The sequence below is a fragment of the Chinchilla lanigera genome, unplaced genomic scaffold, assembly GCF_000276665.1.
Source record: "Chinchilla lanigera isolate Chin_1 unplaced genomic scaffold, ChiLan1.0 scaffold00007, whole genome shotgun sequence".
Taxonomy (NCBI): Eukaryota; Metazoa; Chordata; class Mammalia; order Rodentia; family Chinchillidae; genus Chinchilla; species Chinchilla lanigera.
The window spans coordinates 146,792-170,067 of record NW_004955408.1 but is presented as its reverse complement, the minus strand read 5'-3'; the positions used below and the strand labels follow the sequence as shown (position 1 = coordinate 170,067).

The 23,276-nt window shown below is 44.4% G+C and overlaps 1 protein-coding gene across 1 annotated transcript; it reads right to left on the bottom strand.

The window, feature by feature from the left end:
- Positions 1-20,840: 20,840 nt before the first annotated feature.
- Scgb3a1 (secretoglobin, family 3A, member 1) lies at positions 20,841-22,291 on the bottom strand. Its single transcript, XM_005376000.1, has 3 exons — positions 22,185-22,291; positions 21,369-21,601; positions 20,841-20,979 (listed from the first exon to the last, which is right to left on the bottom strand). Exons 1-3 carry the CDS (start codon positions 22,237-22,239, stop codon positions 20,956-20,958), a joined length of 312 nt encoding a protein of 103 aa, XP_005376057.1. The 5' UTR covers positions 22,240-22,291; the 3' UTR covers positions 20,841-20,955.
- Positions 22,292-23,276: the final 985 nt, after the last annotated feature.

Here is a 23,276-nt window from a genome sequence, read left to right as displayed (position 1 = left end):
TTTAATCATTACATTGGAAAGCTGGTGTTACTGACATAGAACCAGTTCATGACTTTTTATGGTATTTTTGTGGGGTTTTTTTTGTAAAGTGAGAATAAAAGTGTGTTTACTCATTTTCCCTAAACACTGTGCTGTAATGTGCATCATGACAGTTTCCGGTGAGGGTGAGCTGGAGCTGATGGCATTGACGGATGAAGCCTCTCTTCAGGGGACCTGGTGGATGGGTAGGGGAGGAGCACTTACTTGTTCTGTGTTTGTTAATGGAAGATATGTTCTTTTCATAGATGCTGGAACTAGAATGCACTTGTTAGATGCTAAAGGTTTGAGCTTTACACAAAATGTTTTCATCTGTATGTTACTGTGTACAATATATCTGAGATTGGGGGCCACATACTAAGGTGTAACAGCCTGTTGTGTCTTGGAAATACTTGCTTCGCCTCTTCGGGGCACACTGCTTTGCTGAGTCAGCTTGGACGGCTTCCCCACCGTAGAAAGTGTGCATTGGACCAAGAGTGCAGATTTACAACTCTAACCTTCAAAGTAAAAGGAAATATTTTGAGTCTATAGAGGATAAACGTTCACACCAAAACAGACTATGATACTTTCATTACAAAAGGGTTTATGTTTTAGATATTTTCTGTGTCCTGAATAATTTTCAATAATCCATACTCTCTAAAATGCAATAAAAATTAGTATGTTTTCACAGTGTAGATTATTTTACAAAAATTCTGTAACAGATGTATTTAATGTTTTGCCATAATGTAATTTCAGTGTTCTTGCTGGAAAAATCATCTTAGGAATGTTTTACAGAAAATTTGGGGTATGTTTTCTGTTTTAAAGATGAGAAATTTGGAGGCACTCAATCCCTTGTTGTAAATCTCTTGAATACATTTTACCATATTAATGGTAATTATTTATGCTTTGAGAATTTAAATAATGTTCATCAAAATTAATTTATGGCATAATTTAAACTAAAGTTGTAGAAGTAAATTCTTGATTGCAACTTTAATAGTCCCAGAAGATAGGCAAAGAACATCTCCAAGAAATGAGTTTTCATTTGTATTTTTGATTGGGGGCAAATAGGAGAACCTATTTTGGTTTAGCACTTTGAAACCTAAGGATATTATTAAATTGGATGGCATGCACTTCTAAACGTTAAAATTAGTAGTTTCAAAGCCTAAAATTGAGGTTTTTGATAATAACATTCAAGTTTTAGAGTTCTACTTTTTTTGCTATTCAAATTTATGGAATTAGTTTCCATTATGATTTTTAAGGTTGGAGGTCATGTCATCCAAAAGCCAACCTAGGCAAAACAGTTCTAGCCCTTTGGTCTTGTAATGAATCAGAACCAGGTGTGATGTTGCACACCTGTAGTCCCAGCACTCTAGAAGCTGAGGCAGGAGAATCACAAGTTTGAGCCCCACCTGGGCAATTTAATCCTTAGTGATAGTGTCTCAAAATAAATTTTTAAAAAAAGGGCTGGGGATGTAACTCACTGCAAAGACCTTGGATTTAATCCCCAGTCCTGCCAAAATCACAATATCCAGCATAGCTGTTGTAGATGATTGGAAGAACACTTTAAGCTCTGTCCCCTACTCACAAACAGTATTTAAGATGTTCACTTTGCTCTTCCTTTTGGTTATGTAAATTTTAAAAACTGGTATGTTGATGTAGTGTCTAAAATATCTAGTCTTTATTCACAGTACATTATATTGTGTAATGCACTGGACTAACTCTTGTTTACCATTCGTGTAATCAGAAAACCCAGCACATTATCTGCACTAAGCTCAAAGAATGTCACATTTGCCTAGGCAGCTCTTTGATAAGGGTAATGGAAAACCGAATTTACACCATATGGACTGGTGGTAACAAGGGCTTTTACTCTTCTTTTCAGTGGAACCTTCTTAGTCAAATTGTAACTTGCTAGTATTATATTTATATACAGGGTCTCTTTTCTTTACCAATGTATTTTCCTACTCATAGCCAACCAATAAATTCAATATCTGTTTCAAATATTTTAAAGTGTAATTTGTATAGTGGTAGTACTGAAGTTTGAGAAAAATAAGTGTTAGACCACATTTTTAAAATTCTGAATCATCTGGACAGGGTTATAACTCACCCTTTCAAAGGGAAGAGTGAAAGGGGACAGGGCCATGATATGGGGAAATGGTGTAAAAACATATGTATTTCCTTATTGGCTGTGTTATTTTGTATAACACTCATATCTTTGCCAAAGTTCAGTTTTATATTTAGGCACCTGATGGTCCTTTTACATTTAGGATTATTGTTGTTGTTACCATATACCTCATAATATAAGAGATGGGCTCCTGTGTCTTCCATCTTTTGGAAGGAGGTGGACATATTTTAAATAAATGCTTTTAATACAGTAGTAAACATTGTGTTGGGGTTATACTAATTTATTAAATGTTTTACATGTTATATGTATGTTTTATTGTGTATGTAAGCTTTAAAAATATGTGACTTCCCAAGTCCCCATGTGTGGGCTTATAGTTAAGAGGAGCAGGAACTGACTTACTTTCTAGAGATTATTTCTGTGACAAATCAATGTAACTTTTAGGTAAGTGCTGGAAAAGTCATTCAGAAACAAAATTCAGAGAATGTTTGCTAAGATGTCCAGTTCTTAAAGTAGGCGTGTGCCGCATAATCCTTAGTATCTAATTCTGCTATATATAAAGGCAAAATTATTAAATAGAGGAATCTTGGTCCTCCATTTAATTGTCAAGAAAAGTATAAAAAGTAAATGAAATATGTTTATTGTGTTACTTTGTAAATTCTAATTACTGTTCCCTGGAGGCATAAGTATTCACCTAAAGAAACATGAACTAAAATATATTTAGCGTCATGTTTTCAGGTTTCAGGTAACAATGTCATGTATACTAGGGATTCCTTTTTTTTTTTTTTTTTAACTAGGTATTCAAATGTAAACTGGTTTTCAAATAAGCTTTCATAAGTATTACAAAGACAATATAACAGTTTATATTTTAAAAGAATCTTGTGTAAAGTGTAGCTTCTACTAGTACTTCAGGAAGATTTGTGGAATAATTCTGTAAGTAAACTTGCCCGCAAATAATATTCTAAGTCAGTTCTTCAGATGAGTCTAACCAGCTGGTATAAAGATAGAAATTGTGAAAATTGCTGGATTAGGGGTAGCTTACAAACAGTTTCTATAGTTTCTTTAGCACACGAAGCATTTCTAAGCAAAAAAGAGATGTCAGTTTTCTAATTTTTTTAAAACTGCGAACTTCAAATCATTCTAATTTACCCAAAAGCCACTAAATTGCTTTGGATTTTCATGAGCAGTTTCGCTTACTCTAATTGGTGTGACCTCATGTGGCTTTCAAGGATTTTTTTACCTGATGCTTTTTAGTTGTACTAGCAAAGTGAGTCTAAGCTGCCAGGCTCAGTTGATAGAAGGGCCTCATAAATAGGTTTGTTTTGGTGAGTAAAGGTGGTTATTAAATCACTTTTCTTGATACATATCAATCAATACTTAGAATGGAGACATTTAGAATTGCAGATGTTACATGTAGTTTAGAAGTAGAGATTTATGGGTACGATCTCTGTGCCTTGTTGGTCATTGCAGTCCAATGTATTAAGAGTTAAAGATACACCCACTGTGTAAGGAACAGCTCTCTGTGACATTCAGACATACTCTTTGAGCTGTGTTTTGAAGGATTAAGAACTTGTCTCCATGGTGAATGATAGAGCTGTGAGTGGGACAGATTGAGAACACGTAGTTCCGGAGTGGTGGGACGTGACGGGTGGAGGCTGAACCACATGCTAATGCTGGGACTTCATCCTGTAGGTGGTGTGAAGAGCCACACAGTTTTAAGTGGAAGTAACACTACCAGGTCTTTGTTCTGGAAAGATCATTCTAGGTCCCACTGTGGAGGGTAGATGAAGAAGAGAAATTGGTGTCAGATTAGTTACCTGGCTTCTGGTGTGGTTTGGTTGGCAAATGGTAAGCTGAGGAGGACATGCATGAGAGTAGAAAAGAGGGAGTTTGAAATATTTAGGAAGTAGAATTAGCAAGAATCTCAGTTCCTCTCTCAAGTGTGAGAGAAGAGAGATGAGTTTTGTCCAGTCACTTGTCATTCTTGTGAGGGTAACCCTGACACAACGTTCTGTGTCTAGGGCCAGTGATGGCGAAACTTTTAGAGACGAGTGCCCAAACTGCAGTCCAAAACTCACCACAAAGTGCTAAGAAAACCCAAGGCAAAGTGTTTTATAAATATATTAGTAACAAATGAGTTAAGTAATTCTATCAAAAGACATTCTGGATAAAAATATATGTTGTCTACAGGAGATATATTTCAGGTACAAAGACACAACTAAGTTGACAGTAGATGGGGAAAGGTGTCAGGAAAACTAAGAAAGTTGGAAGCTAGGTGTGGTTGTGCACACCTGTTATCCCAGCATTCAGGAGCAGGAGGATCGCTGTAAACTCAAGGCCAGCCTGGACTGCATAGTAACACCTTGTATCAAAAAACAAACCAAAAAATAAGTTAGAGTAGCTATGCTAATATCAGACAAAAATAGACCAAGGAAAAAATACTACTATGTATACAGAGGAATATTTTATAATAGTGTGCTATCAAACAACAGAGCATCAAACCACATGAAACAAACCCTGTAGAATGGAAGGGAGAAATAGACACCACCCACTAACAGGGTAAAGCAACGAGGCAGAATAGGAGATTTGAACAATAGAATCCAATGACAGAACATTTTCCAGTTTAGATAATGTGCTACTCTCTAAACAAGTCTCAGTTTGAAAGAACTAAAGTACTCTCCAGTGAGGTAGATTTTAAAAATTTAGAAATACATGGAAGTTAACATTTTTAGATAACTAGCAAATCAAAGAAAAAGGAAATTAGAGGATTCTTTGAAATAAAGGAAAAGATAAAATACCAAAATTAGGATATAGAAAACAGTACTTAAAGGGAAAATTGTAGTTGTAAAGGCTACAAAAAAAAACCTCACTAACCTAGCATTTCATCATATGCTAGAAAACAAATGAAACTCAAAGGAAAGGATAGGGAAGAAATAAGGGTGAGAACAGAAAATCTTGGAATAGAGGATAGAAAATTAAAACCAAAAATGAGTCTTCGGTAAGCTGAAGGACCAGGAGGGGAGACTAAAGTCAGGCGCGAAAGGGGATGTTGTACCGAATTCACAGAGTAAGGGCTACTGTGGACAGCTACAGGCAATTGAATTAGATCATGTAGGTTATGTAATGGGCAAATTCTGGAGACAAACTACCAAAACTGATTCAATGGAAAAATATCAGCAGATGCATATATAGCAAGTAAAAAGACTGAATTAGTAATGGGGGAAAAAAAAGCCTAGACCCAGGTAATTTCACTGGTCAATTCTACCAAATACAGAGCCCACCAAAAAAATACACTTCAGGAAAAGAAAAACTTGCATAAATAATTTAATACTAAATTTTTGAGACATTATGAGATTAATACAAGTTACCTTTGGCCTCTACAATAACAAGAAGTGCTCAAACTGGTGGCCATCGGCTTCCAGACATTGATAAGTACAGTGAACTGCTGCTTGGTAACCTTGGTCATGGAAACTGCTGCACATGCATTTTCAACTTCTTCCCTAAGGGCCAGCAGTGTAGTGGATTTTCTGTGATATATGACATCCTCTAGGGTCGCCCATATGAGGGTAGCACCATCTGTTGCAGATACATGATGCTATTTTTCTTTTCCTAAAGTGTATACATCTTTTTTGTGTGTGGACTCTTAAAAATTGGTATCCATTTCTTGTGTTTTTGTTTTGTAAATACCAACTCTTGAAAAGTTTCCAAAAATAGAAATGTAAACTTCCACTGTGAGTTCAGTACCACCCTGATGTCAAAACCTGACAAAGATATTTCAAAGACTGCTTCAAAAAGTATTAAAAGCTTCTATTTGGTTTATGAGATGTCATCAAAATATACACTGAATGGTTTGGTTTGTTTTTTTATTCCAGTTTATTCCAGTAAAAGACTCACTGCCATTCCCTTCAAAATTCTTCCCTTTTCAGAGCCAGGTGTGGTGGTGCACACCTGTAATCCCAACACTCGGCAGGCTGAGACAGGAGGGATCATTGCAAGTTCAAGGCCAGCTGAACTACGTAGTGAGACCCTCCCTCAAACAGACCCAAAAAAAATGGTCCCCTTTCCTTGGAATACAATTCTGTGGTCCTTGCCTCTTCCTGAAGTTCTGGGAGTCTTTCCTAAATGTCTTTAGGGGTGTGACTAAAAGTGCTGCTGCCTAGTGCAGCAGGTAGGAATGGCTGAGAATGAGAATGGGTCCACTGCCATCAGGCAACGGACTGAAGGGTTTTGTCTCCCGCTAAAAGCCCAATGAGGCAGGAGCTCTGACATGGGATCTTACTGTGCCTGCGGTTGAAAGGCTTGCTCCTTAAGATCAACACTGCCCTCCGGTGGTAGGTGGCATCATAACAGGACTAGCTTTGGCCAGGACAGCTGTTAGGCGCCTCAGTGTATTACCACCGGTGAACGTAGCCACAGGACACATGAGCACTGGGACAGTGAGATCTCAGGAAAGTGAAAAACACTGTTGGCATTAGGGGTTTCGAAGAAGGGAACCTAGTCGCTGGGTATTGGTTTCCCATACCGTGGTGTCTACTGATTTGGTAATAGAGGATCTGGAAGTTCTGCCTGCTGTATTGGAGTAGGGAAACCAAGGCCTCCGGGTGGCGTGTGTATGAACTAGGGAAGTGGTACCTGTCCCTCTGCCTCTGTCACATCTTAGCACTTACCACTTGTTGGTGAAGTCATGTCGCTGTTGTACAGTAAGTCGCTGATTTAATGAACAAGTTGCAAACTTTCACAGGTGTACTTGGGAATGTACACTTGGGAGTCATTGAATGGCTTATGAATGAATTCGACATACCCACAAATTAGGGGAATCAGCCTCTGACCCTGACACTGCTGGAGAGAAGATAAACAGTGGCAAGAACAGTCCAGAGTGCACTGTTGGATATCGGAACAGTTGTTTAATTTATATTTGGTGGGTGGTTCAGACAGGTCTCACAATGTACTTCAGGATGGTCTTCAACTCACTAGGTATCCTAGGCAGGCTTCAAACTCATGGCAATCCTGCCTCAGCCTCCCGAATGCTGGGATCACAAGTGTGTGCCACCATATCTGGCAAGGAGGCCAATATTTTGATAGTAAAAATAATTCCAATCCTCAGGGAACTGGCAGGTAAGAAAACACCAGTGAAGAACCAGTTAGGAGCCAAAGGAAAAGATTTAATCTCGAACAAGATGAGTTAAAGTTACTGTATCAGTCATTACTTTTTGGGAGTCGTTGAGCAGTTTGAGGCCCTCCAAAGACTCACAGGAATAGGCTGTGACTGCTGGTGAGGGCTCTTTATCTTGTGGGGACTCTGTCCTCTGTCAGGGGCTTCAAGCAAGTGTGGGATAACCAGGAGTTGTGCCTGTTCACCTTAGTGGCAGAAGGGGTAAACAGTGTGGTACAGAATGGCCCTTCCCAGACTGGGTTAAGGGAAAAAGGCAGTAGGCAGCACTTTAACTAGGACCATGTCCCCAGGGGTACGTAAGGGGTTCTTTCTCTATGTTGGACTTCTGCCTTTTCTTGGAGGGCTTTGTTTATTTTGAGGCAGAGTCTCCCTATGTAGTTCATGCTGGCTTTGAACTCACTATGTAGTGCAGGCTGGCCTTGAACTCATGGCAATCCTGCCTCAGCCTCTAGTGCTGGGATTAACAGGTGTGTGCTGCCATGCCTGACTCTTGGAGAGCTTCTTGAATTTGTACCAAAGAGATGACGTACTGTACCTGGGTGGCCACTTACGAGTCCAGTAAGAAACCATTAATGAGGAACAGCCTTTTGTACAAGGCCTCACAGGGGCTCTGTCCCAATTTTTGAGGGCTGTTTCTCATTTTCAGGAGGGCCATGGGCAGAAGGGTGGTCTAGGGAAGCTCTGTCTCTTGAATTAGCTTTTGGAGGTGGTTTTTGTAGGACTGCATTTGTCCTTGCTCCCTTGTGTGAGGACTGAGGCATCTAGGCACCGTGTAAACGATGGACTGCATGCCCAGGGCTGTACTGTACAGGAAAGCCTCTGTCCTGTGAGAGTATCTGTCCATTCCAAGAGGAATTGAAAACCCTGGGGCTGGGGGCAGATGAGTAAAATCTGCCAGTCATCTGGTGGGTGTGTTCATGTCTTCTGCAGACCACGAGGCACCTCTTGATGTGTGAAGGGGTTGTTCTTTGACAGGCCTCACGTCCCTTGGCCACTTGGACCACTGTTTGTTTGAGACCCTTTCTGAAAAGGAACAGGAGGCCAGCCATGTGTTCCCTCTTTCCACAGGTGGAGATTGGTGGAGGGTCTTCAGGGTTTATTGCTGGCCTCATGATGGAAGAGTCTCCCATCCTGGTCAGGAACCGAGCAAAAGGCTGAAGGGTTAGGCTCTTCTTGAGCACCTTTGGTGTCTCTGGAGGAATATTGAGGTTTGACATGATTTAGGGAATGTTCCCACAGTAAGGGATCCAACAGAGTCCCGGGCTGGTGTCTGTGAACCATATGGATACCTATCATGTCATTGGCCCAGTTTCCTGGGTCAACTTCATCATTTCCCTTTTGGTGCCCCTTGCAGTGTATTGCTGCCTCCTCCTTGGGAAATATACAGCCTGTAGGAGACGGTCTATCTCCTGATGGTACCTGATGGAGGAAAATCTTTCCAGATGGCTGCATGGGTGAGGAGGACAAGGAAAGCATACTGAGAATACATACATTTAGCCTACTTTGCTTCACTAAGTCCATTACCCAGAGCAAGGGTATTAACTCAGCTAGCTGGGTACTGGTCCCTGGCAAGAATGATTAACTCTCAGTTGTCTGCAAGTGGGTTACCACTGTACATCCAGCTTCTTCCCAGGGAGAAACCCTCGAATCCTTTCTTGCCCACATTGGTGTTAAGCACCACCTGTTCACAGTCTTGTGTCCAGCCCTCTTGCTGTTCTACTAGGAGGAAGGAGGCAGTGTGCAACAGTGGGCAAGTCTTGATCTGAATGACTCACCCCTCTTAACATCCTGTTTTGGTATTTTACCAGCCAACTGTGAGACAGCCAAAGGCTGCCCTTGGAGGCCAGCAATCCCAAAACATGACATGGAGAATAGACAGGTCATTGCCCAAGCTTAGTTTGTTGACCTTGGGGATCAGTAGAGCTACAGTGACAACAGCCCTAAGACAAGTTGGCCATCCCTTAGTCAGCAAGTCTAATTTGCTCAGAAACCCAAAAGGATGTTGTTGTGCAGGCCCCTTGAGTAACTCGAGTGCCACCCTCTTTCTTTCCACAACACAGACTGCATCGGTGGTCAGTTGGCCAGCTCAGAGAAAGGGCTTGGAGAAGTACCTGTTTCATGGTCTTGAAGGCCATTTGCCCTCAGGGTCTCATTGTAAAAGATGAGCTCCTTGATTATGGGCATCTGAGCGTTTGATGTAAGGGTTGAACAATGTCCCCATACCCAGGAACCCACAGTTGGCAGAACCCAGTGATTCCCAGAAACTGTCTTCACTGCTTTAAGGTCTCTGGAGGGGAAAACAAGGCTATTGGCTCAATTTGCTCCCTTCCCTGGGCTCGGGTACCTTCTGAAATGATTGACCCCAAATATTGTACTGGCACAGTTGGGCCTTGTTCCTGGACACTTTATAGCCCTCCTGTGCCAGGAAGTTAAGGAGGGCTTGGGTTCCCTTCTTAGAATCTTTTTCAGTTCAGGCACAAGCCAGGACACCATCTACATTAAGAACTTTTGCCTCTGGGCAGAAGTCCAAGCAGAAGTCCAAACAGGTAAGGACTGTCACAAAGCCCCTGGGGCAAAACTGTCCAGGTGAACTGAGAGGTTCATGTGGAAGCTCTTCAAAGGCAGACAGAGTGAGAGTCTGGGTATAGAGGGATGCACAAGAAAGCACCCTGTAAGTCCAAAACTGAGAACCACTTAGAATTCTCTGGCATCTGGATCAACAAACTGTAATAGTTAGGCACCACCTCTTGGAGTAGCCTAAGGGAATAGCTATATGCTTATAAGCCTGAAGTCCTATCTAGAGGCACTAGCCTCCAGTCTCCACTTGGTTTTTGTACCCCACCGTAGGAGTATCACAAGGACTCTTGCAAGGTAGTAAAAGGCCATGCATCTTGAGGTTTTCTGTGATCTGCTTTAGTCCCTCTTGGGCCTCTGGCCTCAATGGACGTTGTCTCTGATCTGGAAAAGGCAGTGTCTTGAGCAAATTTTTACTAGAAGGGCAGTACTCACTGGTCCAATTTGCTCATGATCCAACCTTGGATCATGACCCAAACTTTGGAATCTATTTTGTTCTCCAACAGGAGGATGAGCTTCCAGTTGTGAACCATTAGAACAGTTGTTCTCATCTGAATTAGCAAGTCTCTTCCCAGTAAGGGACTGGGACTTCCAGACATCACAAGAAATGAATGGGTAAGTAGGCAGTCTCCCCAGCTACAGCTTAGGGGATAAGTATAGAGTAATTTTTTCCTGATGTTCCTCTGATAGTGGTCTTTGAGGGGAGAGGGAACCAGCATGGTAACAAAGGATCAAGATAGCTGCACCAGTGTCCAGCAAATTACATCAATTTACCTTCCACTCATAAGGTTACCTGGGGCTCTTGGAGGGTTATGACCCAAGAGCCCCAGAGGATGATGATGGGAGCCCTAGAGGAATGGGGCTGATGAGACCCCCCAGCGGAATGCCCTGGGCCCTCTCAGTTGTCTTGCACCATCACCTGGGAGGTCTTGGGTGAAATGTTCGTATGCTCAAGTAAGGCCCCTTGCAGTCAATCACAGAAATCACTGGAGCTTTCATGCTCCCCTGTATTATGTCAGAGAGCTTCTGATAATTAACTAGTTTTGATCTGAGGAGGCCCTCCTCCATGATTAAAAGTACACAGTGCCCATGTCTTGCAGGTACCCACACTGCTGGGGTTTGGGATGTCTCGGCACTTTCCCCATTGGAATGAGGGAGTCCTTCATACTGATCAAGATACTGCTCATCCCCATATCTTTGGGTATTTATTTCAGTGGTTGTGAACATTTGTCCCAAAATAAGGCATACATATTTATGAGCCAGATCATAATTCTCAGCCAATCTAGTAAATACCTCAGTAAATTTACCTGGGTCCTTGGCAGATTTTCCTCATTTCTTTCTCATCTGTCATAACTCCCTTAGGGGGAAGGTAAGTGGAATCACTGGGTTCCTCCTGTCCAAGAGCTTGACCCTGGTATCTGCAGGGGAAACGAAGAAGTGGGGTCAGGCGGGAAGTGACCTGGCCTCAGGGGCTCACTACATGGCCCTGGGTAGGGAGGACAACCAGGCCCCAGAGCGGGGTGCACCCTCTGGAGGCGAGGGAGGGCAGAGCAAGTTTGGGGGTGTATTTTCCTTCCACTCTCCCACTTGCTTGGCTTCCTCCTGTCTTGTTTTTTTGGGGGGGGGCGTTTTCTCCGGTACCGGGAACCGAACTCACGACCTTGCACTTGCCAGGCAGGTGCTTTTGCCGCTGAGCTAAATCCCCAGCCCCCTCCTGTCTTGTTTTGTAGAGCAGGAGGTGGACTCTCCCATGACCCGCTGGGCTCCTTTTGCCCCCCTCACAGCACCAGAGTGGCTAAAAAGCCTGAACCAGTTTTTTAAATAATTTTTTATTTTTATTTTAAAGAGAAAAAAAAAGTAACAAAATAGCAACAATGAAGACAAAAACAAAACACAAAAAAATGATACAGGATTTCAAAACAAGATGATAGGAGTTAACAATGGTTGTTATATTACATGTTGTTATCTTCAGTGAAGTTGCTCAGATTACCAGACGTAAGAATGCAAGAATGATCAAACAAAGAGAATAAAGAGTAATAAAAAGCATTAGAAAGGATACAGAACTTCACTAAACAAGATGGTAGGAATTCAACAATGGATGTTATATTGCATATTTTTGTCTTCAAATTAGTTGCTCAGATTACCAGATATAAGTATGCAAAATTGGTCAAGAAAAAAAAAATGTAAGCATTCACTGTTCCTTAAATCAGTTGAAAGGCTAAGTCAGTTTTGCAGGTCTTACAAAGTGTTGCATTATACTGTAGAGAAAAAAAAAATCCCTAGATATACAGACCTGTCCATTTCCCTTCCTTTATACAAAACAAATCTAGCTGTAGGATGATACTTATGGTTTATACTTCCTCCTGCTGGCCAAGTCTTATCTTCTCCCAGTGGATACCCTACTCATGCTTCGGTGCAATAAAATATCAAGAGCTTTCTCTTCAGGGATTAAGGGTCAGATTTCTCCCAGTGCTAGGGTACACCCCAGAGGTGTGTCCACAGGAGGGACACTAGCCAAGTTTCCCATCTGAAACATCCAAGAAGGTAGAGAGGCAAGAGACCATCGCCAGGAGGCATGAGAGCATCGCCCTCATACCTAGCAACCTCCTTTCCTTCCCTCTATACTCCAGGCAGCCCACCGGCAGCCCTACCCCATGCCCGAGGGATGCTTTCCTCCAGACTCCCTTTGTTTATAGCTGCAGTAGGGGACTCCCCCTACCACCCCCTCACAGCAGGGGAAAACCTGTTCCCTTCAGCTTACTGGTGGCAGTCGTGAGGTACTCTAGTGAGGGCTTGGGAAAGAATGGAAGGAGGTCCTGCCATACCCCCAACCTCTGAGGTGCCCTTTGCCTGGAGGGTCCCCTAGCCAGACCCCTTAGCACTTGAGCTTGCACCTGACAAATTGGACTCCACCTACCAGGGTGGCCAGATTCTTGAGGCAGGCCAGGTTAGATTCTTGTCCTCCCTCTTACACATCTTACAATCTCTCCCCACTTACCTAAAAGTTTTCTCAGGTGGGGAGGGAGGGGGTCTGCAGAGTATAAGCAGGTATTTTTGTTTGTTTGTTTTCCAGTACCGGGAATCAAACTCATGACCTCATGCTTGCCAGGCAGGCGCTGTGCCACTGAGCTAAATCCCCAGCCCCTAGGCAGGTATTTTGTTGCCTGGGTGATGCCAGACCTAGGCAGAGAACTGATGTCTCAGAACCCCCCAGGAATCTCTCTCTATCCATCCATGGAAGGAAGCAGGCTCTGGAGGCTACACCACAATGTAGAAGGCAATCTCTGATCTAGGTCCTTATAGCTATCACATGGGGAGGCTCTAAGCTGAGAATAAAATAGGTACCAGTAATATAGGGCATAAGATATAGGACCTTCAAATAATATAAGGGAAATATAACTAGGAAAGAATTCTAGGAGCAATGGAGGTTAAGAGTAGGAAGAATTTATTGAAAGAAACTTCTGCTTGAGAGGGACAGAAGGGGGCCCGGAAAGTGGGTTGCCCATCAGCTCCACTTCTCAAGGGTGTTTGTTGAACAAAGCCATGAGCTGAGGTGGGTTCAAGATGGGACAGAACTATAATCAATCAAGAAGATTACAAGTATAGCTGCTTAGATAATACTAATCCAATGGAAAACTACAGAATGGGTGTGAAATGGAACAAAACTATGATCAACCATAAGATTACAACAAGTATAGTCACGGGTAATATTAAGTGGGAATCAAACTGGGAAGCAAGTCACATAGCAAGTGCACATCGGACAGACAAGAATATTCCTGGAAGGGGTGGGTTAAGGAGCTTTGGTCTTCCGCTCTAAGGGGATTGATATATAGAATATCAATCACTGCTCTTCATCCCTAGGGGAAGTATATGGGTGCATAGTTCCTGTTTTTCTTGAAGCCTGGCTTTCAGTGAATGTACCTCCAGCCATAGTTTTCTTCTGCACTGATCTTTCGAGGTCTCATCCTGTCTGATTGCCCACAATATTTCTAAGTAACTTAGTTATCTATAATACCACAAGTCTTGTCCTAGGATCAGCACTGAAAACTGTCACCATTAATCTCCAAACTCAGGATGCTTGGGTAGCATCTTGTATAACTTATCAATTTGGGTCCCATCTCTTTAAGGAGGGTCAGGACTTCCATCTCCCAGAAATCAGCAGAGATAAGTGCTGGAACTCCCAGGAGAGCCACAAAAAGCAATGGAGTCCGCCAGTCCTACAAATCAACAGAGAGAGGGGAAAGAAGAGCAGCTCAGGAAGAAGCATGGTCACCCTGTCTTACCATGGGGAGAGCAGAATGGAAGCTTCTGAGAGGTCCCAGGTTTTGGCAGCAGAAAATATGTACATGGATTTTCCTAGTTCTTGATGGCCAAGGAGAAGACTTTGCAGGGCCCAGTTAGTTAAGCTAGTGTGAGGTCATTCAGGAGAAAAGTCTTAGTTTAGAGAAAACTAAGGATATTAGTTTATTATTTTATTACAGGATAGGAAATGTGGCCTCAAAGAGATGGCCCCAAAGCAAAACTGACCCTGCTAATAATCTCCATTCTCTGTTTTCCCATACCTTTTGCCTTCTTTTTGCATATGCATAAATGCAAGGAGAGTTTTTGTCTGAGTCTCCTTAATTTTCCTACCCTTTGCTTTTAGGATACTCCTCGCCTTAATTTGCATATGGATACAGAGGGGGGTTGTTTGTTTGTTTTCAAGGTGGAAAATTCCTCTCTGCTCCTGGCCTGGACCAACCCTGACCACTGCTCATATCTGCCTGCCTACATCTGCATACCAAAATGTAGGTATGAAGATTCTTTCCTATTGGATGGGCCCGTTTCTAGGTTGTTTTGATATAAGGATGATATTGGACTTCCCAACAATCCATATAATATAAAGAAAATATTAATTCCCAACCTGCTAGACTGCTAGATGTCTAATATGCCAAATTCATGTTCGCTAAAATTGAAGAATGAATTCTAGGAACAATGGAGGTTAAGAGCATAAGATGTTTATTAGGAGAAAGAAAGCTATATTTATTGTGGAAAAGAAAGCTTCTCTCTAAGACAGACAGAGGGGGTCCAGAGTAATTTGCTGAGGACCCCGTTTTATAGAGCAAAACCATGAGATGAGGCAGGTCTAAGGTGAGAAAAACTATAATCAACTAATAAAATTACAAGTACAGTCACTTAGGTGACATTGATTCCATGGGAAATCACAAGGTGGGTGTGAGGTAGAACAAAACTATGATCAATCAGTAAGATTGCAAGCATAATTACTTAGGTAATAGTGATGAAATGGGGATCAAGTGGGGAAGCGAGCACACTTGGAATGTACAGAGGCTTGTCCTGAAGGGAGGTTTTGTCCACTACCCACAGCAATCCATACTTGTCAGTTACTACGGTTCATCCTTTGGGGAGGTGTGTAGGTGTACTCACCCTACCTTTGTCTTGAGGTCTGGCCTTTAACGAATGTGCCCCCACCCACAGTTGTAATGTACCTGTGCTGACTCCTTGGAGGGCATAGCCCTGTCTGCCTGTCTATGATATTTCTGCCTAACTTACCTGTCTGTAATAGTTTCAGAGAACAGAGATGAGATTTGTTTTCCTCCAAAGATAAAAAATATCAGGCATTTATAGTTACACTGCAGTTCTGATCTTGAGTGCTAAGGTTTTTACTTAACCTTAATGATCTTAAATGAGTATTTCCTTTAACTTTGCCAGAGACCTCAGGTTCCAATGGCATTAATATAATTATGCAGAATATGGAGAGCAAGCTCAGGATAGCAAGACCACCAAGAAAAGACCACATGCTGGTTCTTATCCCTGGAGTACACACATTCCATCCCAGGGTGTAGAATTGAACTACCTTATTTTCGCATTACTTAGAGTAGTTCTTCTAGTGGTTATGCCACTAAGAGAAAGTTAAATTTCTTTTTCAGTTTCGATTTTGGACATCTTTAAAAACATTTATTTTGTCTTTGTATTAAGTATTTACATGGTTACAATGTCTAGCTGGCAGAATAAAATACGTTTGAAGAAATCTAACTTTCCACCTGATATCTCTCTCCCCACTAAGTAACTTTTTTTCATTTTTTTATTTTCTATTTTTTAAGAGGCATAGGAAGGACTTATTAGGCAGAAATTTTAGTACATGCTCAAGAGTGGGGGAAAAAAAAAAAAGAAGTAGGGCCGGGTTTATCGCTCAGCGGCATAACTGCCTGCCTGGCAAGCTCAAGTTCGTGAGTTTGATTCCTGGTCCAAAAAAAAGAGTGGAGTGCACAGCCTTGACAGAGAGGTGTACCCACAGTTTGGAACTGAAAATATTTACATATTTTTAGGAGTGGAAGTCTCGAATTTGACAATCTTTTTGTAAAGATTTGCCTAGCCACAGAAAGATAATGGTCCATTCATAGAGAAAACCCACTTTACAGAAGAAAAGGTCAGCCAGAAAAATAGAGCACCTTGTATTTTCAGACTGCTCACAGACTTCTTCCAAAACTGGCCCAAGCCTTTACTCAACAATTGATTTAACAATTAATACTTAAACCAACTCGATGTACCAACCTGTTCCCACATACCCAGCATGTCTGCCAGGGTAGCTCCCGTCAGAGGTTGGAAAGACCCCTAATGGGGAATCTGACCAGTGCCTTTTGTTTTATTTTCCCAGTGGAGGAAGACTGGGAATGGTTGAAAGTGGGCAGAAGGAGGCAGTCTGAGCAAATGGGGCTGGCGACAAGGGGTGGGTGGGAACATGGTAATGCATGGGAATTGTTGGCCGTTGCAGAACCCTGACTGTTTATTGAGCAGTGATGTTGTGGCAACCTTGGGAGGACTGGAAAACTGTACAAGCTGAGTGAATGGGGCATCCTGGGTAACCTGGTAATGGGCTTGGTCAGCTGAGGCCATGTGTCCTGTATAGTTACACTGCTGGGGGGTGGATGTCCCAGCAGTGTGCCTAAGGTAGGTAAGTTATGCTGAATACAGACAGAGCCCTGGAAGATTAGTGTCAGTGGTTATAGGGCCATGTATCAGCTTTGTTGCCCTTTTGTATGCAGAGAGGTTAGTGATATAAGGACCATCAGGGTCTTCCTAGTATTACTGGACATCTGTGTGATATGTGTGCCTTATTTATTACTCCCTGCCCCTGCCCCAGGGCACCTATGAAAACTAACCCAGGTGCTGTGTCTGATTAACTTTGTCGTCTTTGGCCAAGCACGTAGATTCCTCATCTGTACAGCTGGGAGACCATAGCAGGCGGCTTCTTAGCTGTCAGGTCTCATTTCAGGTGTGGTGGCTTACAGGAACTGAAGTGGTGATTGAAAACTTCATACACTCAAAACTGAATCATGAATTAGACAGGAAACTCCAATTTCCCCCAATAATTTGATGTTGCCACACTTCTGATTTTGGAAATTAAGTCACCCTGTGTTAAAAATTCTGCATATGCTTTATACATCCAGAAGGATTTTTCTTAGCACCCAACATTTTTTTGTAACTGTACATATTAATTTATTAAGTTGTACTGGTGTGCTAAATAAAGTCAGATCATTCAAATTCAGAAAAAAAATAAGACTGAAAGAGTCAGGCCGTATGTCCCCCTGAGTCCCTCTCATAGGGCTTTCTGTTGAAGAGTTGAGGTGGGCCTCTTGTTCTATACTGGGGATAGTGTGTGAGATTGGTGAGGACCCAGACCCTAGGAGGAGCGGGAGTGGCCGCATAGGCAGCTGCAGACATGGAGATGCAGAGCCAGCAGTCGAGGTGGAGAGGGATTAGAGCAGTTGAGTAAGGAGCGAGTAAGCTGTGTCCTCCTGTACAGGTAAGGGTCGTCCACAGGAAGACTTGTGGGAGAGCCTCGGCAGGGAACAAGAGCACTGTGCCGGCTAGCGTGACTGTACACAGGAAGTGATTCCATCCTGGAGGCAAGAGGCAACCTAGCCGTAGCACCAGCAGGATGGAGAGTAGAATCCATAAAAAGAGGCGTAGTAGAAACACGGTGTCGGAGGCCTGCCTCATCTGTCACGGGTCTTTCTAGCAATTGTGAAGCAAGGGGAGGGCAGGAAAAGGAAAATAGTGTGACTTTTTCCAAGGAGAGGTCACAAAGAATACCCTGGTTTAGAAAAGGCCTCTTTCAGTTTGTATTTAGTTTTTATGGGGGCTACTGTCCCATGTACAGCATCCTCAAGCTTTTGCCGTGCATAGAGGTCAGCTTCCAGTATGACCAGGGCAGGGCGGTTGTCTGTGGAACTTGGAGTCCTGCTTGGTACCCCCTGAAATGGCTCAAATTGGAGTCAGTTCTGTGCACAGGTGAAACAGGACCACTTGCAAAAAATAAGGGAAGGGCTGTACCTATTTGCAGATGGAAGAGAAGGGCCCAGGCTTAATGTGTTCTAGGAGAAGAGAAGGAGAAAAAAAATTTTAAAGAACTGAGTTTGCATCCTGAAGCTGAGGTTTTTATTTATTTTTCGGTTTTTTTCTGGTACCGGGAATTGAACACACGACCTCGCGCTTGCCAGGCAGGTGCTGTGCCGCTGAGCTAAACCCCCAGCCCTCTGAGGTTTCTATTTTTAAAATTATAATTGGCCGTGTCTTCTTTTTACCTGTGTTTCTTTGACACCCCACACACACTTTGACGCCTTCTTGCTCAGGGTTGTGCAAGGGCTGAAAGGGTGCCTCCTGTAACTGCGTCAGGCTGAAGAGGGGCATTGATTCTGCTCAGTGAGGGATCAAACGTCTCACCCTGACTGATCTAAAGGAGACAAGGGGGATGGATTTTGTTGTTTAATGAGCCGTCATCTTTTGATAGTCTAGAAAAGAGGCCAACATCATCAGCAAGGTAGTTATGTTTAAACTTCATTTTATAACAAACAGGGGACGGAAACTAAAAGTAGAGCATTGATGAGCAGTAGCTCAGTAGAAAAGGACAAATCAGTAGCATTTGGCATAAGTCTTTTATCATTAACACTACATTAACCTCTATTTTGAGGTGTTTTAAGTAATCATTTTGAACATTTCATTCTACCATTGATTAATTTTAGAGACACTTTCCTTCAGTAAACAGTACCATCTTCTGCTCTTTTTTTTTTGGTACAGGGAATCAAACTCAGGACCTTGGGCTTGCCAGGCAGGCGCTCGTGCTGCTGAGCTATCTCCCCGGCCCCCATCTTCTGCTTTTGAAGCATTCTCTGAGACAGTTTTGTGCACCATATCAGAACATCAGAACGGAATAGCCTTTTTAAAGATGCAACTGAGGCTTTAGTTCGGAAATGACAATCCTGTGTGAATGGGGAACTGTACCTCAGGACAAAAGTCTGCACCCTAAGTCCACGACCATTATGTTGTGGTATGGGAAAAAATGAGGACCTTATACTGGGCAAAGGGTGAAGCTGAATGTTAGCGCAGTCATAAAGGCCTCAGATCATGGGAGGCTCTAGTGCTGTGAAGACTCTTTGAATTTGTTCCACTTTGAGGCACAGTCCAGGCATTCACAGTCTGCGTCAAGCAACTGTTGGATACAGACTGCTCTGGGGTAGGACAAGGTGGATATCTTTGAGAACAATTCCCAGAAAGTAGTTCAGCCAGTTGCTGTCAGCAACCAACATCCCAAGAGTAAAGAAATTCTTCCTCTTGAAGGGGAAGTCTGGGTGGTATGCTACAGCGCCCACTACAACCCATCTCTTTGTACTGTTCATTTTCACTTTGTTTTCATGTAGTAGATTTAGGAGCCAGCTCCTTCAGGATTGTGTTGGTCACTCCCCAGGAATCTACAGGCAGAAAGAAGTTGGCTATTGCATACAGTATTGGTACTTCAACTGATCTCATGGTCTCTTCAAGCACTTTCATCTCCCTCTCCGTTGTTTTCCTGGGGCAGTCCCACAGGTGGAGGCTGGCAAAGCGGCACAGGACGGTCCTCTGTCCAGCACACAAGCCCTCCACCGTCAGTCCCCGTATGCCCCTGCAGCATGCACATCCCCTACGGTTTCTATTTAATTCAGTTCATGAAGGAACTGTTCCCAGAAAACCAGCAAAGAGCCTGGGTAGAGAAAGGTGGCAGAGGCTGGCTGGGCACGCGTTAGGATCTTTGTCTCCACAACTTCCCCACCAGACTTGCATAAGTGTTTACTGCATGCGACTTGTGGTTGTCCAGACTGGACACTCTACCAAGATTCACAACCCTTGACAATCTTTTGAGCAATGTTTTCACAGTCAGATTCAAACTTAAACTGTATCCAATGACTTCCTCTCTGTCCTTGTTTGTGAACTTATTAGAGTGGCACCAAAGAAAAAAAAAGTTCAAGCCCATGAATATTCTTGTCAGAGTAGGAACAGAAAAAGGCCAGGTCTATGTTTTAGTGTTAAGTAGAAAATCTTTTCCCAGGGAGCACAATATGGAGTTAATTATGCTTTTCAACAACAAGTTTACTAGGAAATTTCCCCTGAAGTGGAAATCAATGTCTGAATCCTATCGGCACTGTCCCACCAGCAACGGGGCTCAGTCCAAAGGTGGTGGTCCCCTTGGTGGGACAGAGGCATCAAAGCCACTGGGCCATTTGAATGAAACCACCCAGAGCCACAGGGAAAGACACTCAGCTGGCGGATCCTGTAGCCTTCGGTGTTGCTCCATGCCAAGGAGAAATATGTATGTCAAGGGGATAAAAACCGTCAGATATTAGCAATAAATGGTGTTGTTTGGCACATTTCTGCCAGTCTTCAAGGATTAAATAATTTCCATTTATTTGAAAACTATTCTCTGCTCTGCTCATTAAAAATTACAGAAGATATGGGGGAAGTCCCTAAGTTAGTTTCCACATCTAGTTTAACTCAGTTCCTGTCACTCTTGATCGCTGGCCCTACACCACCTGCCAGCAGTGAGTGCCCACTCACATGCTTTCTCATACACACACAACCTGCTCAATCTGGAGCAGGTGCTCTCGGCCCCTATGAGGATTGGTTTTCAGGCAAGAAAACATCGCATTCAAAGCTCAGCCATGTTTATTGGGGAAGGTAGGAGCATCAGGATGGAAGCAGGGTTTCCCGTCCTTGAGGTGGGCAGCAGCTTGTCCTGAGTCAGTGTTATTCCATTCTTGGTTCAACCAAAGAGAGTCAGGGCCCCCTGGAAAAGAGGAGCCAAGCATGAGTGTGCTCCTCTCTGCCACCAAAGGGAGATGAGGAGGGGCCCTCATTCTTACTCTGTCCAAGGTCACTCAGACTAGAAAGGAAGGCACCAGTGCTGACCCTGGGGAAGGCTGTGCCACTGGGTGGAGTGGATCCTGGGACCAGTACCACAGCCCACTGGTGTTTGCTGTGAGAGGTGCACCATGTACCCCATGCTGGACCCTTCACAACCCCCTGCAGTTCAGATATGGTCAACCCTATTCAGAGGGTGAGCCTGAGCTTCTCCCAGGGGTGGGCTTACTGGACAGGACAAGGTCTCCCTGCCTGGGGCCGGGGTGGCCATGGCGGGATACCCTCGCAGAGCGGGGTGGGGTGGGGTGCGGTTACCAGCAGCATCTTCACAGCTCTCACAGCCTCAGGACCCAGCTCAGCAACACACTTCCTAGAACCCTCTATGAGGTGCTCCACTGGGATGCCCAGGCTGGCCAGCATGAGCTTCAGGGGGTTGAAGGGCAGAGGGAGGTTGGGCACAGCCCCAGCCACAGCCTCTGCAGCGGGGGCCAGGGCTGCTATGGGTTCAGCCACAGGCTTAGCCAGGGACTCCACAAAGAAGGCATCACCTGCCAACACACAGGAGGGGAGAATCACATGTCTGTATCCAGGGGGATGTGGGCACCTTCACTGCCTACCCAATAGCCTGGTCCACCCACTTGTTCCCTCCCTAATGGCTGCCCCATGCAGAGTCTGGGGGACACAGATGGGGAGAGGTGGCGTGGTCACATGAGAAGGCTGCAGAGAGCTGGAGAAGGCCCCTGGGGCTGGGGGAAGAGGAAGCTGCTCTTTGTGCAGGCTAGAGGGCAGGTCTCCTAAGAGGGACATTCGTTCTGTACCCTGAAGGGTGACCGGGCATTCACCAGGCAGAGAACAGGTGCATGTTCCCAAATCAGGGCTGGCGTGTGCATGGGTGAGCAGGGTGTGAGAAGAGGCTGGGGGCACAGGCAGGCTGACCCAGAAGGCCTGGAGGGCCACAGGAAAGAGAGAGCCAGGGTCCCTCGAGGAGGCCCTAGAGTCAAAGCTGCAAGGACTGACAGCTGGTGCCCAGAGTTTGGATGCCACAGAGTCAGAATCAGCAGGAGAAGGAGCAGGGGAAGAGCAGGTGCTGATGGTGGCGGCCTTCTGTCACAAGCCCCCAGAGACACTCACCAGAGTGGCTGAGCAGGGCCACAGAGAGCACCAGGATGGTGGTGGCGAGCTTCATGACAGAGCGGGCCTTGGTGGATGCTTCCAGAACCCAAGGCGAGCTTCAACCCAGAAGCCTTCATATACCCAGGGCTGGGGCCTCACCCTATCTTCCTGAGGAACGCACTGTTTGCTCAACTAACACACAGAGACCTAGCCAATTTCCTGCTCTGGCTGGTTGAACTCCTGGGAAGTTCAACCCTCTCATTCCTCCTGGGTCTGGGGGGTTTCCTCTTGGCAGTGTCTTCTAAGCCCCAGAGCAGGAAGCACGGCTATGCTTTGTCTCCACAAGGCCCTCTCAGGGCTGCACTCTCACTCTGTGGTCTGACCCCACCTCGCTCTTAAAACAGTATAGGCTCCAGGCACCAGCCCAGGTAGGGAACGGGGAGGAGGGGCTGCGAGCTGGAAGAAGAGCACACTGCCAACCAGCAGGTCTTTGTGACCTCAAAGCCTTCTTTGATTGAGGTGGGTGTGCCCAACCCCAGAGCAGTGCCAAAGGAGGGCCCTGGGGCTGGGGGAAGGGGAAGCTGCTCTTTGTGCAGGAGACGCAGGTCTCTGAAGGGTTAGGGTTAGGTGACCGGGCATTCACCAGGCAGAGAACAGGTGCATGTTCCCAAATCAGGGCTGGCGTGTGCATGGGTGAGCAGGGTGTGAGAAGAGGCTGCGGGCACAGGCAGGCTGACCCAGAAGGCCTGGAGGGCCAGGATTCTGGATGAGTGTTTCCTTCAAGCCAGTTTCATCTCCGGTCTTCTTTTCAGTTCTGGGGTCTGCATTTTCATAGCATTTTTCAGGGGACCGTGTCCCAGGATACAGTGGCAAACAGCCCTGGGGAGAACTGACCTGATGCACTGATCACACACTTAGCTGTTGAATAGACTGAGATTACAGAAGAAGGAAAAAGGCAGAGGCGAGTACCCCTAACGGGAAAGGGCTCTGTCCTGACTTCTTTTCTGCCTCCCTCAGACACTGGGTCAGGGTGCAGCCCCTTGGGGCGGTAATTAAGACTGAGCTCTGGGCCGGGGTACTAGACTTGTGTGGGTTTAGGGCCCAAAGCAC

Bases quoted from the DNA above. Each gene is read 5' to 3' on its own strand.
- Scgb3a1 (XM_005376000.1), bottom strand. From the start codon at position 22,239: ATGAAGCTCGCCACCACCATCCTGGTGCTCTCTGTGGCCCTGCTCAGC. The intron at 21,602-22,184 runs GTGAGTGTCTCT...GTGTGTTGGCAG, and splicing joins GGCCCTGCTCAGCCACTCTG to GTGATGCCTTCTTTGTGGAG. The intron at 20,980-21,368 runs GTAACCGCACCC...CCTCTTTTCCAG, and splicing joins GAGCTGTGAAGATGCTGCTG to GGGGCCCTGACTCTCTTTGG.